A 19,399-nucleotide genomic window follows, 5' to 3' on the forward strand; every position below is an offset into this window, starting at 1 on the left:
TTCTAACCTAACCCTCTATGCACCTATCATGGCCTCGTTTGAAGAACAAAAGGGCCAGACTAGAAAATGCTGCTCCTCAGAGCCAAAGCATTGTAATAAAGTTGCTCAGCACTACACCTGATACCAGCCTGTAGTACTGGTTTATTTTAGGTTAGTTCGAATGGTATAAAACACACATACCAGCGAATCTGATAAAATTGGATCGTACTCACCCATCCATGGATCCCGCGCAGAAGAACTGTCCAGTGTAGGGGCAGAATAAGAGCGCAGGAGGTGCTTACCTAACCTCGGTCAGGTGGTAGAAAAAGAAAACTGAGGTTGCAGGGGAATTAGAGAGGGGAAGATGAGGGCTTTAGATGTACAGGCCCCCTGAGGGAAGGAGAGATGTTCAACTCTACCCTGGCCTGGGCGAGAGCATCGCAACGCCTCGTCCGGACCACCTCCCTCAGGTCTTGCTACCTCTCTTTGACCCGCGCCACCCTGAAGCCAACACGGGGAAGGGCGCGAGTCGCGACACTAGCCTTCTGTGCCCATTTCTGATCCTCAGATCGGGATGGGCCAGGACCCCTGCGCTGTTTGAGCTCAGACCTGAACGCGCCTTCGCCTCCCTAAACCTTTCAACCACCGACTCGACGGAGGTACCAAAAAGTACAGAAGGCGAAACCGGAGCACTGAGAAGAAAGCCCTTCTCTCTCTCTTCTCAATATCTGCCAGGTTCACCCACAGATGTCTCTCCGTTACCACCATGGTTGCCATAGAACTGCCCATAGCAGAGGCGGCCTGCTTAATGGCTCAAAGAGCTAAATCAGTGGTGTGGCACAGCTCAGCAACTTCGTCAGGTAAAAAATTTTTTTTTTTTTTTTTTACAAACCCTGACTTTTATCCAGGTCTTTCAACAGATCAGCCTGATATGCCTGAAACACTGCCATAGTGTGTAATGAGGCGACAGCCTGACCTGCTGCTGCGTATGTATCACATTCCAGCGTTTTTCTTTTCCCCAGATGACGTCAGCAAAATCGCGTCATTGTCATCCAACAGCTCGCCCTCGCTCGCGGCAGATGAGCGCGAGAAGGAAAATCCCTTCTGTAACTCATTGGCGAGAACCACCTGCAAACCCCATGAGCTCATTTTCCTCCGTGCTTCAGCAGCGGAGGGTCCTGAACCGCGGGAAGCAGACGGCTGCCCCTTTCTCCTCGGAAAGAGAGACAGACGAGAGCGGAGCTTTTAGAAAAACGCTCGCAGTACATGCAGCGCGCAAACCAAAGACGCAAAGATCATGTGAGTCATCAAGCATCCGATAACGTGGACACGGATGCACACATCTCTCAAACGCCTTGCTAGTGCTCGCCATTACAAAAGTAAAGCATACTTACCTCGTAAGATGCACGCTTCAAACAAAGCAGTCATTGAAGACGAAGAAGAGGATGATGCTTTCTCCCGGCGCCCTTTTATACTGTGGCGCACCGGGAGTGACGTCATAGGCTGTCGCCGGCCAATATTTGGTGTTTTTGTATATATGCTTCAGACACGGGTCACGTAGATGGAGTTCCCCATAGCGACCTCTAGAGGACGCAGTTCGAAGTTCCCTTGATAGGGAACCAGTACATTTAAGCTCTACAGAATAACTGTCAGTCTTATTGAGTATTTGGCACTGAAAAAGCAAACTTAATAATAATATCCATTGAGGTGCGCTGAAGTGAGAGGGTAAAAGACAGATCATCCATACTATTTTCAGTTGCCTGCTGAGTTTTGAGCTAATATGATGACTGAGCTTGAGACTGAAGGTTAGTATCGTCAAAGCGAATTACTTGACTGGTGTCTGACTTATTTATTGTTAGGATAAGGCTTCAAAATGGTCACTAGATCATCTAGATTTTACTTGCGATGTTTTATAGAGATTACTGAAGATTAGGATTCAGAGGTTTGACTAGTCGTGGGTAATGATCAGGAATCTATGGCCGTTGTTTGTTTACGTTGTTTTATAACTTTTAAAAGCAGTGGTAATACTTGAAAAGCTAAAAAGAAGAATAGGACAAAAAATAAATAATTAAAAAAATATAAAAAAAACCTGTTGAACTTTCCTCTCGTTGTGCCTGTATCATTTCTCAGATCCAGATTTAGTCTAGTCCAAGACTGTAACAGATTTGTTCCTGTAATCAGTAACAAATTACAGTGCAATTTAACCCAGAATCAAGTCTGGGATACAGGCCATCATTTTCAACACACACACACACACACACACACACACACACACATATACATAGAAACATAGTAAAGATAAACATGATTTGAGCACATGAAAGGTAAAACCTGATGGTTTTTAAAGAAACACTGACTCCTGCTTGGCACAAGACAACCATCCAACCGACCATCCGCCTCCTGGCGTCCAAGCACCCACTTCAGCTCTGTGCGGGTGAGCTGTGAGGGTGTAAGCATTGTACCATTACAACAAATGTATCAACTTATATTGCTTCTAACAACCTAAATGCAAAGTTTCCACGTGCTGCAACAGTTATTTGGTTAAAGGGAGCAGATAGATTAGCAACAAACAACAAATAAAAGATGCAGTGGTGACATTTCTGGTGAACAACGCAGTGGGGTTACTAAAAGACATTTTGTGGCCACTACTATATATGTCGGTTTAGTCTATTCTTTCCACTTGTCCCAACTTAGTGAGGGTTTTACTGATATATTAGCTCCAAATCCTGTTGTCAGCTTGTGAAAATGGGAAAGATAACACTGAAAATTGAAAAAGTCTTGCCTTACGCTCTAATAATCTAAATTCGCACATCTCTTCATCCTCTACCTCTCTCTCTTTCATCATTTTTCCAAAACTTTAGCTGTGCTCCGGATTACTTTCGTTATAGTCCATAATCCTTAATGGTTGCTGCCTGGGCCTCTCTGGGCATCTTGAGCTGAACGGGTCTCGGTTTTTGGCTCTCCGAGCATCAGGTTGGGTTTCTTTAGCAGATGTGATGAGCGTGAAGCTCTGCGCAGCGGTGGAGCTGGATGTACTCTTTGCTGTCGGCTCCACGCAGAGCTCAGTTTTCAGGACCTGTGATAGGCCAGTGAGACGCGGAGGCGGGGCTTCGTCCTCATCGCACTGGCTCTCGCTTTTGTTGCGGAATAGCTCTCTTGCACGCATACCCAGAAAGCTCTTGGTGCTGGGGTAGGAGCCTACAGTGAGTGGGGTGTCAGAAGGGACCAAAGGTCCTGGGGGTCCCAGCGGGGAATGAGGACGGTGAGGGGGTGGTTCCACTAGGACAGGTGGGGGAGTGTCTCGATTGCCGTTTACAGAGTTGACCGGGGAAGAGCTGGCCTTGGGCTGAGCTGGTGATAAAGTGCTGCCATTGCCACATGGAGACTGAAGTGACTTGCCGTCTTCTTTTGTGGCTGTTTTTACTGCACCATCCACCACTATGACACTGTAACACCAGAAAAAAGTCACAATCGTAAGAACTTTATGTAAAAACAATTAAAAAAACAAAGAGAGAGAGAAGAATGCAACAGAATGCATGATAATTATGTAACCCACAAACAGACCCATTTATAACAGGCCACAAAAACAGGAAACAAATTAGTGTCCTATTATTTTTTTGTTTTTTAAGTAATTAAGGCAAAAGGCAAAAAGTTATTTGGAGAGAGAATTATTAGATGCAAGTCATAGCTATTACATAAAATTAACATAACATGAAAAACAGCTAGTTTAAAAGCATGCAATATTTGAATGACAGCTTCATTTAAGCTAAATCATACACATATACAGCATCAGTCAAAACATTTAAAATTTAAATTCATTCATTTTGTTTCCAAACATTTGAGATCTCATAAAATAATGAGGTGGCCATAAAGAAAAAAATAATGCAAATTTAACATGTAAAAGTCTGACATGGTACCCCATTCATGGAAAGTGCCAACAGCACAAACTGCATATCATAAAATCATACAAACACAGTAGTAGTAGCAGCATGCTGAACTGGATAACCATATCTTTATTTCAAATGTCTTTATATTTGAATGACATAGTCATCAGTTCTACCTGGGCTCGGTGGAACCGCGGGGTTCAGTGGCGACCTCTGCTGGTAAGACTGAAGCAGTGGCAGAGGAGTCTTCTGTTTCCAGCCTGCTGTAGAGCTGCAGAAGCTCAGTCTGCAGAGCCAGAGTTATTCGCCTCTGTGCCTGATATCTGCTCTCGGAGGCCTGCAGTTCCCCTCTGAGTAGAAGGCAAATAAGAAAGATTGTGAGACATTGTGAAATGATGAACAGAAAACTGAAGGGAAGCTTTGTCCTTCAAAGTGTCAGAAAAATGCAAACACAAGTTACAAGTTAAATCATACTTAGCCTGAGCCTTGACATCTTCAAGAAACTTCTTTTGTTCTGCAATTAGGTGCTCTTTTTTAGCGAGTTGAGTCTCCAGCTCTGCCACTCTCTGCTGCGTAGCATCCAGCTTTTGGCTCTGTAGTAACAGATTCTGCTTTAGACGCTCCGTCTCCTTCCCACAGGATGTCTGCAGCATCTGCACCTCCTACAAGAGAGAAATGGACAGACGTGTCATAAATTGTACTTATGGCAAAGATGAAAGAGACACTGGATTTCTTGTTCCTTTGACTTGTACCTTGCTAGTATCTGGTCCGGCCTGATGCAGCTCCTGAACACACAGTTTATGGGCTTCTCCTAGCAGGAGCAGTTGCTTATTTAGAAAACGCAACTGCTGCTGAATACTTTCACTCGATGACAACTGAAGAAAGGACAAATTAGTGGAAGATAATGATGATATATAGGCGCAAAATCTTAAAGGGACCATTCACTCCAAAATTACAAACGATCATTTACTTCAGAAAATAGACTCAAATGGACTAAAAGATATGAGACCCACTCTTTTTGGAGCTCGAGAGACAGAGGGTGATTTTATTTACCTTGGCAGTGAGCTGGTTCAGCAGGTGTCCTGTGTGGCACACCTTGTTGTTCGCCTTCTGAAGCTCCGCCTCCATCTCACCTATTCGCTTCTGGCATTCCTGTAGTTTACTCTGATTGGAGGATCACAGGTGCATAATAAATTATCAAACCGATTCTAAACTGGAATGTTGTGGCCATCTCATTTATTATTATTAAATTATATACTCAACAGCTTCAAGGTTAGAGCTTAGAAAAATGAATAAACTGATTAGCACCTGTAACTTCTGGTTTTTGGTGTAGTAGTCATCTCTGGCCTGTTGTAGTTGGCGTATCTGGCTGTGCAGGCGTGTAACTACAGTCTCTCGGTCGTCCCAGAGCTGCCGGTATCTCTGCTGCTCTACCTGCAGGCTCTCTCTCAAAGACATGATATCCACACTCTGCAGGTTCAGCTGGTCCTTCTGTACAAACAAGCACATCCATACAATCAACTGCATTGGTTTCTACCGCCCTCTAGTGGTCAAGGTGAATATCAGGTAGCCTTGACTCGTACTGAATGCTGTCTCACAGATCATGGCTCTGAACTGAGGTTACCATGGCATTATTCTGCTCCTCCAGCGTGGTGGCATTGATGATGCGGCGAAGCAGACGTCGGTTTCGTACGGCGTGCTGCTCCCGCTTGTAGCGCTCGTACAGGAGCTGGTTGTGTAGCAGAAGAAGCTGACTGCGCAGTGTGTGCAGCTCGTCCAGAGGAGCAGAACCTGCACATGAGAAATTAAAGATTTCTACATAACTCATACATTATTCAAATGGTAAGAGCTTTATCAGTCTTAAGCATTAAAGTAATTACATTTTCCATTTTTTATCATTCTGCCAGCAAAGTACATCTTTCTTCATTGACGGCCATTTAAAAGTAGCTGTTTTTAAGCAAAATATGAAAAAGGAGATGTTTTACCATGTTTTACAATCAACCTGAGCTGAATAATGACACTACTGTCTATCTTAGAGCTCCTTAAAAGCAAAATTAGAATTTTTCATATTTGATAAAGTTTAGACAACAGATTATTTTTTCATTTATTAATATGAAGCTGCTTTGAAACAATCGGTATTGTATAGAGCACTATATAATCGAAACAATCTATTCATAGGTATATTTATCATCTATGATTAATTTATTAATCTATGAAAGTGTCAGATAATAGGGGTGTTACTAAAGTGTGTGTATTAATCAACTTGTTACATCATGACCACCAACATATGAGAAGATTTTAAACAAAGTTCACACAAAAACGAATATTCTGTCATAATCATTTTGTCAACCTCATGTGTTTCTTTCTTCTGTGGAACATAAAAGAAGGTATTTTGATGTCTCAATGTAACTGAGTGCAGTGCAAAACTGTTGGATTAACAACATTCTTTAAAATATCTTTTCACACTTTGCAGAAATAAGAAAGTCATGTGGGTGTGCACCCTATCCTTTTAATAATCCTTTCAATGTTTATCCCCTTGCTGAAAACAGCATTGTTTCTCTGTAATCTGAAATAATTTCTTTTCCACAAGTAGCGAATGTGTGCTCATGTAATGTTGTTTACCTCCAAAGTGTGTCCAGTCAGCTGACTTGCTTGGCAGGGGCAATCTGAGAGCGATTGCGGAAATGTTGGAAGAAAAGGAAGGGAGAAAACACAGGATCAACAAGGTCAGTGGCAATGTGACAATAATTTCAGACACTACTTTTTTGGCAGAGGAAGCCTTTCCACACAGAACCCTCTCTGACCAGAGCCAAAACACCTCAATTTGTGTGAGCCCAGTAACCCAACTCAATTACGTGTCTTCTAGTAAGGCCTCTGCAGGGCAGGAGGACAGAGAAAGAGCTCTGATTGTGTTCTGTTAACACAGTCTCTGCTGTTGCGCTGTGGACTGATTTGCGTGGCAGTGGATGTGACATGGGACAATGCGTTTCAGTGTGATAGCGAGTTAGTGGGCAAATCTGCAACTAGTCTGACCCAGTTCTTCCTAAAAGAGCCCCAGAGCAACACATTAACAATGGTTTTACTAAAAACAAAAAAACTATTTAAACCTTCGTGACCATAAATTAACCATGGTTTTGCTACACTAACCACAGATTAACCATGGTATTTGTAGTAAAACTGGTTATAAAAATGGTTGCTACACTTTTACTACTTTTTTAATGAAACCATGGTTAATTTTGTAAGGGTAGTAGCCCCTTAGCAAGTCTTCTAGTTCAGAAACTGAAAAGTAAACTAAACTGTTTACATTTTCTAAAGAAAACGAGTAATTCTTGTTGTGTGTAAACCTCCTCATCACAAAAAAAGGAGTTCTGAGAGCTTGTTATTAAGTTGCTACTTGATTGCTAAGGTGTTTTCAGGTGGTTGTTAGTCTGTTCAGCTGTTGAGGTGTTTCGGATGGTTGATAGCATCTCACTATATGGTGGTTAAGATGATCCGGATGGTTGTTATCATGTTGCTAATGTGCCCTTTGTGTGGAGTCAGAAATATCATAATTAAGAGTTCTGAGCACATGAATGACTGAGCAAATTTTATTTATGAGTGAGAAACGTAATTCTCTCTCCCCATATTACTCATCAAGTATGTCTTGATTGGCTGATTTTGTCAAGTCACACTTTTGGCGTATACTTAATGTACCAAAAATGAAAATTGTGTCATCATTTCCACTTCTTCATGTCATTCAAAACCCATAAGACTTCGTAACTCAAATTAAGATATTTTTACTTAATGAAACTTAAGATGTTTCTGTACCTCCATTGAAAGGCAGAGTAAACAAAACTTTGAAGATTCAAAATGGTTATGATTGTGTTGCAAAACGAAACCACATCAATACAAGCAGTTTAATCCAAGTCTTGTGAAGACATACAATCGTGATGAACAGTTTAAATTTAGGTCTTTATTTACATCTAACAAAGAGTGACAATTTTTATTTTTGGGTAAACTATCCCTTTAAGTGCGTTACTCAAAGACACAAAAGAGACGACTCATTTTAATGCCTTGCTCGGTTCGAACCTACAACCTTGTGATTATAAGCTCAGCTCTTTAACCACCAAGCCACATGACCAAAAGCAATAACAAGAGTTAACAATGAAAGTGAAAAAGGCTTACCTCTTTAACACTTTGTCATGGGCGTCACCGCCCTGCTGCACGAGGCGATCCAGCACCTCCAAGGGGGAGGCAGACACAGCCCCCTCAACACCCCCCTCCTCCCCTTGCTTACCCACGTCACCACTCTGAATCCTCTCCAAGGCTACTCGCTGCCCAATCTCTGAGGTCTTCCTGCCCACGAAGAGAGAGGCTGCCCGAGGCAGGGCCAGGTCAAACAGAGCCTCGTACGGCAGGGGTGGCGGCTTGCTTGGGCTCGGGGAGCAAAAGCTGTATTTAAGGGCCTCGTCCTCTGGTGCGGAGGGGCTCCGATGGAGCTGGCTGTATGTTGGGTGCTCGATGGGCATGAACACTGGCTGGAAGGAACAAGGATGCTCCTGGGTTGGGCCTCTGCTGACTCTGCCCCTGTCCCCGGGCGTGATCTCGGTCTTGTCGGTTGTGGAAATCATGTTGTGAGGGTCTCTAATCGAGCTGCCTAGGATGGAAGAGGGCAGGGGTTTCTCTTGCGCTCCGGTCAGGGTCTCCGTGGTGCTGAAGAATGGAGAGTCAAAGCCACGAAGGCCAGCTAAATCCCGCTTTTCCTCTGTTAACTTCAGAAGCTCCTCTGTGATGGCAGCTGAGAGGATGGAAGATGGAAAATAATATAAGGATATTTCCAGAGCTTAAAGGTTTAGTTAGTCTGTCAGGAAAAGACACAACTGGTATGAAGCGACTCAAAATACAGCAAAGGCCACACACAACCACTGAGGGCTAGTTCATACCATCCTCCCGCTCCTTCTCGAGCCTCAGTTGTTCTTGCTCCTTCATGTACACAGAGAGCTCGGTCAGGGTCATGGGCATGTTCTCACCTCTCCCATCTGGATCAGATAAAAGACTTCTTAATAATTCTTCATGACACATCTAAAAGCCCATTCGCACAAAAAATTATAACTATATTATGGAAACTCGACAGCCTAGCACTGCTAAATGCAGTATTATGAACTATACAAGTCAGAACTGAGATGTAAATGTGCAATTGCGCAAAAAAGTGTGAGAAAAGTCGCAATTACACAAATAAACAGACTTACTTGCAAGATGTAACCTCAGAAATGTTCAACTCAAATTTCTCTCTCACAATTGTTAATCTCACATTTCAGATTGTTTTTTTCTAAGAATTGTGACAAAAAAAAGTCTTAATTGTGAGATAAAAAGCTGCAATTACCTTTTTTATTTTTTTATTCTATGGTAGAAGCGAGAGAGTGAGCTCCCATACTATATATATACACCAATAGACAATAACTTATAACAATCCCGCACTTATTATAACTGTTTATTATAAGCATACACTGCAGTTATGTTGCCTGCTGCTTTAAATGCTCAAACTTTTTAAAGTCAGGTGGATTCTGATTGGCTGTCAATGTTTGTATCATTCATTAGTGTCAACTTCCTATTATGCTTGGTGCTTTTAAATGTTGACAAAAGATTATAGAATTATTTATAATAGTTTATATTTATTATAATTATTTTAAGAGAATTAAACCTTTACTTTAATGTCAGGCTGTTGTATTAGTTATGTCAAAACACTATTCTTGTGTTTTGAGTGATTCTTACATGTAACATACCTCTGTGATTGATTGTTTCAGGTCCAGTTTTCTCGAGCTCTCTGTCTGGCTCCTGTCTGACTGGCTCCTGTCTGACCAAGACGGGTTTGATGTGGTCTAAAGGTCTACCATCCTAAAGTTAAAATAGCTTGTAGTGAAACAATACAAAAGCAAAAAGGTCTCACACTTGAAGTTATTTAAACAAAGAAAGAAGGAAGGCTTAAAGGGATATTTCACTCAAAAATGACAATTCTAGAATGTTTTAAAGAAAGTTTTAACTATTTTTGTCCATACAATAAATGTCAAAATCACGCTGATTTTTATTTTACAAATGTACATATTTTAATAAGAAAAATAGAGGTTTTTGACGAGTAAATTATGACAAAATTTCATTTTTGGGTGAACTACCCCATACTACTGATACTATATATACTACTGATCCACACAAAAGGTCATCCTCCACAGAAGTACCTTGCATGGTGGACTGGCAGTACTGCGAGGCATAGACACAGGGGGAAACTCATCAGAGAGGCTAGGAGGAGGTGAGGCGGCCGCAGGGGTGCTAGAGGACGAGGTGCCTTTACCACCTGCCACAGGGAAGATGGCAAAACCAAATTCATACAAGTGCCTGAGGAAACGGAGACCCAGATATGCCTAGCTGTCCCTACATGCTAAATGTCAATATTGTCTGTGAACAAGCATAGACAGTATAGTCACCAGGTGTGTTGTAGAGGCGGGTTGGTAGGTGAGAGGCACTCTGGGACAGTTCCGGGTTCGGTGACATCCCACGGGAGGAAGGGGGTGTGGCCATGCCACACTGGGAGGAGGGGCTCCAGAGGGAATCCTTAAAGCCATATGTGGCATTAAATTCACAGCTGGAGTTCTATAAATAAACACAAGCACACACACAAAATCAGTCCCATGACTGCTCATGCAGACTCCAGTGATTATCACATGGCATCTAATAGATTTATGCTTTATCCATCCAAAACGAATAGTTCACAAAATGTAAACTTTTACCAGCATTTTCAAAGTGTAGTTCATTTTGCAGCAGCATGTGGAACAGTGAAAAGTGTAATAAAGCATATTATATTTGCACCATACTGGTTATGGAACAATACTGCATATTATTGAGCTGTTTACATTTTATAATCAACCAACATTTAAAGGGTTAGTTCACCCAAAAATTTAAATTCTGTCATTAATTACTTGAATAAAGTCATTATTTTTGTTTTCTTTGCGCACAAAATGTATTCTCGTAGCATCGAAAAATTATGGTTGAACCACTGATGTCACATGGACTATTTTACCGATGTCCTTACTAAGTTTCTGGGTCTGGGAACATTTCAGTTGCATTACTCTATGCAGGGTCATAAAGCTTTCGGATTTCATCAAAAATATCTTAATTTGCGTTCCGAAGATGAACAAAGGTCTTACGGGTTTGGAACGGCATGAGGCTGAGTAATTAATGACAGAATTTTCATTTTTGGGTGAACTAACCCGGTTTATACTTATTTTAATATTGAGATCATCATCTAGATTTAACTTCATGTTTAACTCTGTAAGAGCACTAGATCTTGAAAAACACTTTCCCTTTTAGAGAGATGTTGTGTGCTGAGCTCTATTTGAGAAACACTAGCAATCAGATCGCTATCTTTTAAAATAACCGTTATCTGCATCAGCCTCTAATTTCCAAATCAATGCACTCCTAATAGAAAGTATTTATCAAATCACAACAAAAATGTGAGAACATAATCTTGAATTGTGAGAAAAACATTAACATAAGACCAAATGTGCTCATTAGAACACAAACGCAATGCTGTTTGTTTTCAGTTTGCAGAGGGTTCAGCTGAATAAAGGTCCTGACCGTGGGAGGTGACAGACCTGGAGAAAGCGCTCTGCCGTCATTCACATTGCCAAGACAACGTTTCTGCGTCAGCTAAGAGATGGCATGTTTTTCTCTTTTTAAAGCCCTGCACACCCACCGGAATGACTCAACACCTCTCCCCTCCTTTCCTCTCAGCTCCTCAGCCTGCCTGGAGAACAAGGAGATGATTCATGGTGGGAGAAGGAGGGGGAGCTCTGGTGTACAGTGGGAAGGGAGGGGTTCAGGGATGGGTGATTTATGGACAACAGCTGACAAGCTGACAAACAACAAGAGGAAGGAGGGAAGCAGGGAAGCAGATGCTGATTCCTGTACTAGTGCTGTTGCACAAACTAGTGTGCCAACCCGGATCTGTTTATATGCAGAACCACTGATTCACTGGATTCAAACAGGTAGTTCCCAACACAAGCTCCAATTTTGGAACTAGGCTGCTAAAGCAAATTATAAACTGCAAACTAAAAACTGGATTGTAGATTTAAGAGTTTGATGGACTCTCACCTGCCGACGGGTTCCAGTGGGGCTGCGATAGGGGGGCTGAGTCCCTGAGAAAGGGGACAGGGCCAAGGGAGGGACGACAGGCTGACGAGGGGTGGAGAAATGAATCGAGGAAGAACTTCCTGGAAAGGGACAAAAACAATTATGTCTACAAAAAACATCCTGCCACTGCTATAAAAACAGAGTTTGCCTGCAAATAGACTGTGACTGAATTATCACATTAGTTTTTATTTTGCCTAGCTTCATTTCCTATTATATTTTATGCATTTTGGTAGATGTTTTTATTCAGTTGTGTATTTAAGATATACATTTTATCACTTCACATTCCCTAGGAACTAAACTCGTCACCTTGCAGTTGCTAGCAGAAAAACAGTTTTTCAAAATAATAAAATCTATTTTTATAGCCCTTCACCATCTCTAGGATAGAAAAAACAGAGAAGTGCTATTTTGCTGTATGCTGAGGTCAAAAAAGTAATTCAGACAGGATGAGAGCATTACCGTAGCTACTGTGGAAGTCGCCGTAAGGGCTGGCAGTGCAATCAGCCGGACGTTGTTGTAGATGAGCACAGAAATGCTCAGGCATGCTGGCATAGCCCTCTTCGCAGGACGCCTCCTTTGGGTCCAGAGAGACTTTGGCACACTCAATAACGATATCATGGATTTCAAATTTCTTCCACCTGTAGAGAGAAAAGAGACCAGATGATAGACTATAATTCTCATGGTTTATGCATTTAAATAAGTGACATAAGTCAGTATTGCCTCACCGGCTGGGGTCTAGTTCATGATCCTTGGTTCCGGTCACTAATTCGGGATGTATTCTGACATGCTCAAGCATGGGCTGAAACATAAACACAACATAAACACCATCAGTAAATCACACCATCACTAATTAGCCGTTAGTCATGGATGCCCCCATAATAAAATTCTGACAAACACTACCATTGAAAAGTTTGGGTTGGCAAAAATGCATTAAATTGATCAAAAGTTACAGTAAAGACATTTTCAGAATGATTTCTATTTTAAATAAATCTAGTTTCACTAACATAAAGCAGCACAAATGTTTTCTACATTATTAATAATAAGAAATGTTGCTTCAGCATCAAATCAGCATATTAGAATGATTTCTGAAGGATCATGTGACTCTGAAGACTGGAGTAATGGCTGCAGAAATTTCAGCTTTACCATCACAGTAATAAATTACACGTTGAAATAGATTACATTTTTCAGTTATTTTAAATTGTAACAATATTTCACAATATTACTGTTGATACTGTATTTTAGATCAAATTAATGCAGCCTTGGTGAGCACCCCAAATTTCATAATGGTACCGTATACTGATAATAATGTTTTGGCTATTAACAGATCAATTGCAGATTTTTAAATTCTATACTATTTTAAATGCTACAAGTTGCATCACAGTATTATAATGTAAGTAAGAAAAACATTTCGATATTTGCTAAATATTATTTTTAACAGTGTCATTTTAGCGCTTTAAAGATTAATTGATTGTTACATGAGTTAAAAGGTAATTGAGAAGTAATAATAGAGGACATGAGCATGTTAGATTATGCTTTATGTATGCATGTACTGTATCTATCAACTAATATTATTGGCCGATAATCAATATATTGCTCATGTATCCCTACTACTGATCGTTTTCTACTTTTATTCTATGGAAAATCATTATGGATTGAAAAGAATTTCATCAAATCTCATGTATTTAGAAAACCTCCTGGGCAAGCAACTGTATGACTGACAGCTCACCTTGACCACCTCCTCAAAAGTGTCCATGTTCTCCTTCATGCTGTAATGGGAGCGCAAGTAAGACACAAAATTGCAGGGATACATCCCATACAGCCGGTGGAAGAGGGAGTAGACGCTTGAATGCAGGTGGATGAGATAAACCTCCGGGACGTGTCCTGTCAACAGAGATTGATCACACAGCTAGTTAACCATCCAAAAATATTATGAGGCATCTTATTACAAATTAAATCATTTGTAATAGGATACCTCATAATATTTTTGGATTTCTGTGGGAGACTAAACCATCCAGGCTTTCAATCCATGCCTCAGGGATAAAAATATTGCATAACTGAGTCATACAGTACTTGCATGCTTAGTAACTCTTACCTGGGTTTCTAAGGTTCCAAGAAGCCAGGCGACCAAAGATATCAAAAAATTCATAGAGATGCTGCTTGCCAGCTTGGGGAATCATGGGTAATAGTGTGATAAGCACCAGGACTCCAGTTATCAGAACCACAACATCTGTGTCTGTCTGTAAAACACAAATTATCATATGTATACTGTAGTTTACAAGATATCAAGAGGCATATCTGAGGGGTCTTTCACATTATCAGCTTACCTTGAGGCATTTGAGGAGAGATAGCAGCAGCGGATAGCGAGTGATCTTGTGGATCCAAGAAGGCTGCTTACGGACAACATGCCCCAGTAGAGTGAGAGTGGGCAGGCGACAGGGGGCTTTAGCCATGCATTCATTCATTTTATCAAAAAGGTGCTGAGAAACAGATAACACAGACAAGTCATATTGTAGACAAGACTCATAACGGTTGATAATATATTCTCTGCCATAGACGTTTATTGTTGTTATTAAATATTAATGAAATGAAAGAGAAATATTTTTGAAGATGTTTTGATATGCTTTAGTTTAATGCTGAGTTTAAATGAAGCTTCTTAAATTTGTTCACAGGTCTTTTTTACCCTAAGAATGTAGGATGGTTGCATATTATACACAATCCAATGGTTACACTTTTTAAAGGTGAAGTATGCAATATTTCCATTATTGATGGGAACTAATCTGGACTGCAAGATATTGGAAAACATCTCATGACATTGAGATATATATTGTGGTATAATTATAAAATATAAAAAATATTTAAAAAAAAAAAAATCACCAGATGATTTGAACAGCTCAACATTAATAATTCTAGAATGATTGGGGTTGATTTTGTAAGGTGTGCATTTGCATAAAAATATAATTTAAGGAAAAAAGTGAATTAATGCCAGTCAAGATTCAAGATTTTTATTTGTCACATACACAATTATACAGAGTATAACCAGCAGTGAAATGTAAGTCAGGTCCGCTCCAAGGACAGTGCAATTGTATAGACAAATATTAAGAAAAAGAAAAGTAGAAAAAAAGAAAAGATAAGAAAATATAAGTATAAATGTGCAGGTCAGTATGTTGTTGACATAAATAGTAATATAACAGGAATGTGCAAAAGAATGTGCAAAAAAGTTATACAGGGTATTTAAATAGCAGCATATGAGGTAGAAAAAATTATGAATAGCTTATTGATATATTGATGTTAACATGGAGTCAAGTGATGTTATGACACAGAGTTAGTTTAGGAGCCTGATGGCCTGGGGGAAGAAGCTCCTCCTAAGTCTCTCAGTTTTTGCCATCAGGCTACGGAAGCGCTTACCAGATGGAAGCAAAGTGAATAGACGGTTACCAGGGTCATTAGAGTCCTTGATGATTTTGACAGCTCTACTTTTGCAGCGTTTGAGGTAGATGTCCTGCAGAGAGGGGAGAGCAGACCCTGAGGTGCGCTCAGCTAAGCGCACAACTCTCTGTAGTGCTTTGCAGTCCTGATTGGAGCTGTTTCCATACCACACTGAGATGCACTGAGTCAATACACTTTCTATGGTCCCTGAATAGAAAGTTTTCAGGATTGCTGGTGAGACCCTGAATTTCCTCAGCTGTCGCAGATGGTACAGTCTTTGCCTGGCTTTCTTAACCTGTGTTTGGATGAGTGTAGTCCAAGTCAGGTTCTCGGAGATGTTTACACCGAGGTACTTGAAGCTACTCACCCTCTCCACAGGGGTCCTACTGATCATAAGAGGAGTGTAGGGCTGCTGCTGTCTCTTCCTAAAGTCCATGATCAGCTCTTTAGTTTTGCTCACATTCAGAGAGAGACAATTGTCCTGGCACCATGATGTGAGTCTCTCTACCTCATCCAAGTATGCGGTCTCATCGTTGTTGGAAATGAGGCCCAGAACCACAGTATCATCAGCGAATTTGATAATGGATGTGGAGCTGTGAGAGGACACGCAGTAATGCGTGTAGAGAGAGTAGAGCAGGGGACTCAGGACACAGCCCTGTGGGGCTCCTATGTTCAGGGTGATGGAGTTTGAGGTGAACTGGCCAGCTTTCACCACTTGAGGTCTGCCGGTGAGGAAGTCTTGAATCCAGTCACAGAGTGAGGAGTTTAGGCCGAGGTCTGTGAGTTAAGAAGCCAGCTTGATGGGGACTATAGTGTTGAAAGCTGAGCTATAGTCAATGAATAGCAGCCCAACATAATTCCCATTGTTACTGTCCAAGTGTGTAAGGGAAGAGTGGAGGACGTGATAGATGGAATCGTCAGTGGATCTGTTTGGGCGATAGGCAAACTGAAGAGGGTCCAAAGTATCAGGGATGGTGGAGCAGATGTGGCTCTTTACAAGTCTCTCAAAAACCTTCATGACTATAGATGTGAGGGCAACTGGGCGATAGTCATTCAGGCAAGAGGGTTTATTATTCTTAGGCACAGGGATTATTACTGTAGGAAGAACTCTGCTTATACGCACACACAATTTCCAGACAACCTGGCGTCGGCTGGGATATCCTCCCTAACTGCCAGCTGAACATTAAGTCGCCGTAAATCCAAGGACGATATCGCAAAGGATGACGTGTTTACGAGCGATTCGAACTAAAGACAATTTCCAGACTCTTCGAACCAGAGACCTTATGACCCGGCTATCACGCACATTCCAAGAAAACGCGCGCCTTTTCTCTGTTGCGCTCCCTAAACAGACAAAGGAATTCAACTGGACCATGTTGCTAGTGAAACAAACAAAGAGAGCCACACCCTGAAGGATTTTGTTTTAAAGAACAAAGTTAAACAAATTATACCCTGAAACAAAACACTATAGACAATATAGTTTATACATTAAAGGGTGTTTTTGTTTGTGACATTTATAAGCTGTTGCATTATTTTTAATCCATGGTAAATCCAGAATGTATAAGTTACCTGATTACTAGATGTTTAGCTCGCCTGCTATTTGTGTCGTTTAAAATTTGAGGATCTGTTTATCAATGTATTTAACCTAGTTATATCCTCCGTGGTCACGTGTATTTTTGGTGCATATCAAAATATAAGTGTTTGGTTTCTTTAGAAAGCTAACCTTATGAAGAATATTAGGGTTGAATGAAAATGATCCGCTTTATCAACCCGTGGTTAAAATAACGGATAGAAACTTGCTTGCAATAATTTGTTTTATGTGATGAATAACTGACCAGATAATGTATGCAAAACACGCAGCTACGCAGGGCGGGGCTCTGCCCACAGAGACTCTTTCGATTGGGCCACGCGCCAAAAAGGGCGGACCCCAAATCGGCCCGTTAAAAAACGGATACCCAACCTGAAGGAGTTGGAGTTTTGAAAACAACAGGAGGACACGCACGCCAGCGAGTCTCTCGTTCTGCTCACGCGGCAAGCGCTTCAGGCCATAACATCACGGCGAAGCAAAGCAACTAACACAAAGACTCAGTTAAACTTTCAAAGAACTTTAATCCTAAACATCATTACGTCAGAACGAGACAACCAACCACTGAAGAGTGCGCTAGTCACACGACCGACCGAACAGCCAATCCGAACGCGGCCCGCAAAGAACTGAATTCACCAAAGGAAAGAGTCTCTTTGAACTGGAGAAAGCCTGAACTGAGTTCGATCAAAACAACTGAAAGACCAAGTAAGGCAAATCTCTTTATTGACTGAAACCGGGATATCTCTCCGCTGAGGGTAAAGATAAAATACTTCTTTGTCTATGAGTTTCCTCAGGTTGAAAAGCTAGCATTAAAACCTAAGTCTCTCTCTTCAGATACAAACAACTCGCTCCCATTTGTGTGTATGTTAAATTGTCTGTTAATGTTGTGTTAGAATAGTGAATAAAACTTTGACTTTATTAAGAAATCTTTTGTCTGTGTTATGTGATTTAACATGTCGTAACTATTTGCCAATAGATCGCGTTTACCTACGCTCATGGGCTAACTTAGCTAACTCAATTTAACTATTTGATTTATTTTAATCGTTGGCCACGAATAAAATAAACAACGTGTTAAAAGATAACTGCTGTTATTAATGCTTGCTGGACAAGTCGTTAACAAGGCATAAGTTGTACATTCTGATTAATAACAATTAATCATATGAAGATCAACTCTTAAGAGTGATTCCCTAAAAGCTAAATAATAATAATAAATATATGTAGGATTCATTTTTCTACATATTAATGGTGGAGAATGCGGGCATTAGTTTGATTTGAAAAATTCATAACATATTAAAAAAGTTGTGTTTTTCTATTTTTAACCGGAAAGAAATAGAGACACAGAGAGTCAAAGTTGGTTTCACTATTCTGTAGTTACTTGTGGCAATGTGTTTGTGGAATGAAAGTGCAATGTGTATTTGTGTTGTTTAAAGATATAGCTTAAAACTGCAGTAAGATTAAAAGATGTCCGTGAGACATGTAAGTCGCTCATAGCGCAGAAAAGGAAAGGAGAGAATCTAAGCGTGTTCCTTTTATTCTCCCTCATAAGGCCTTCATAGTGTTGTCATAGTTAAAGTGCGTTACCCACTTTCTATCCCACCTATGGTTAAGATAAATCTCCCTTGGCATTAAACATTAACGTAGCTACTTAATATTTTCTGCCACTTGTAAATTCACTAAGGAAGTGAAGTCAGCGCGCGCCACTCAGAAGGAGGGGCCAGATCGCGTCTGTGAGGGAGCATTTTATTGGATCTGATTTTATAGTGTGATAAAATAATCCACTGTGTTTTTCCTGTGAAGTCACGTGAAGTGACACAGAGAATCGGCCCGCCGTGGTCAAACTATTAGATTGATAATTAATCTGTGGGTTAATTTGATTCGGTCTAAATAAGTTGAGATTGCAGTGCTAGAAAGAAACTAATCTAAAACAGTGCTGTGTGGCTGTTGAAACCTGAACACAGCCTAGGCGTGTCATGGTAACGGCCTGAACCGGAGGTGTCAGAAGACTTGCCCGGAAATGTTCTAGTGCGCACGCGCAGCCGCGAGCGCCATTTTGAAGCTATTGTAAACAAATAGCATAGCATTTGAAGCTAGTAGGTAGCATTAAAGCTTAGCCGAGCTGGTAGCATTGAAGGCTAGCGATTAGCACCTAGCATTTTGTGGGTTTGAATGCAGTGTGCTATGCAGTGTGTGTGTGTAAACGGTTAACTCTTTCACTGCTGAACTCTAACTTACGTCACGTGTTCACTTTGAATGTTCACGTCATTCCTCTCTCTCTTGTGCATCATTCATGCTATCTCTCCTCCCTTTTGAAAAGATTTTAACAAATACAGATGTCGATAAACTATTGTTAATTCTATAGGAATAGTTA

General features: G+C 40.9%; 1 protein-coding gene across 3 annotated transcripts in view; it reads right to left on the bottom strand.

Annotated features, from left to right (window-relative positions):
* Nucleotides 1–865: 865 nt before the first annotated feature.
* Nucleotides 866–19,399, bottom strand: part of LOC306856175 (hamartin-like) — a 37,717-nt gene continuing 19,183 nt past the window's right edge. For 2 of the 3 annotated variants that reach the window (XM_079395257.1, XM_079395258.1), the window contains 19 exons: nucleotides 14,348–14,500; nucleotides 14,116–14,260; nucleotides 13,750–13,904; nucleotides 12,749–12,822; nucleotides 12,483–12,661; nucleotides 11,988–12,106; nucleotides 10,322–10,487; nucleotides 10,076–10,191; nucleotides 9,626–9,737; nucleotides 8,786–8,881; nucleotides 8,028–8,640; nucleotides 6,486–6,529; nucleotides 5,488–5,654; nucleotides 5,172–5,354; nucleotides 4,917–5,027; nucleotides 4,616–4,738; nucleotides 4,338–4,525; nucleotides 4,040–4,213; nucleotides 866–3,425 (listed from right to left, as the gene is read on the bottom strand). In XM_079395257.1, coding sequence (XP_079251383.1) covers nucleotides 2,837–3,425; nucleotides 4,040–4,213; nucleotides 4,338–4,525; nucleotides 4,616–4,738; nucleotides 4,917–5,027; nucleotides 5,172–5,354; nucleotides 5,488–5,654; nucleotides 6,486–6,529; nucleotides 8,028–8,640; nucleotides 8,786–8,881; nucleotides 9,626–9,737; nucleotides 10,076–10,191; nucleotides 10,322–10,487; nucleotides 11,988–12,106; nucleotides 12,483–12,661; nucleotides 12,749–12,822; nucleotides 13,750–13,904; nucleotides 14,116–14,260; nucleotides 14,348–14,500 — 3,507 coding nt within the window. In that variant the 3' untranslated portion in view covers nucleotides 866–2,836. The remainder of the gene's footprint in view (nucleotides 3,426–4,039; nucleotides 4,214–4,337; nucleotides 4,526–4,615; nucleotides 4,739–4,916; nucleotides 5,028–5,171; nucleotides 5,355–5,487; nucleotides 5,655–6,485; nucleotides 6,530–8,027; nucleotides 8,641–8,785; nucleotides 8,882–9,625; nucleotides 9,738–10,075; nucleotides 10,192–10,321; nucleotides 10,488–11,987; nucleotides 12,107–12,482; nucleotides 12,662–12,748; nucleotides 12,823–13,749; nucleotides 13,905–14,115; nucleotides 14,261–14,347; nucleotides 14,501–19,399) is intronic. The other variant, XR_013782981.1, reaches the window with a different exon arrangement.

This window comes from Barbus barbus (genome assembly GCF_936440315.1).
Source record: "Barbus barbus genome assembly, chromosome: 36".
In the NCBI taxonomy this organism is placed as follows: Eukaryota; Metazoa; Chordata; class Actinopteri; order Cypriniformes; family Cyprinidae; genus Barbus; species Barbus barbus.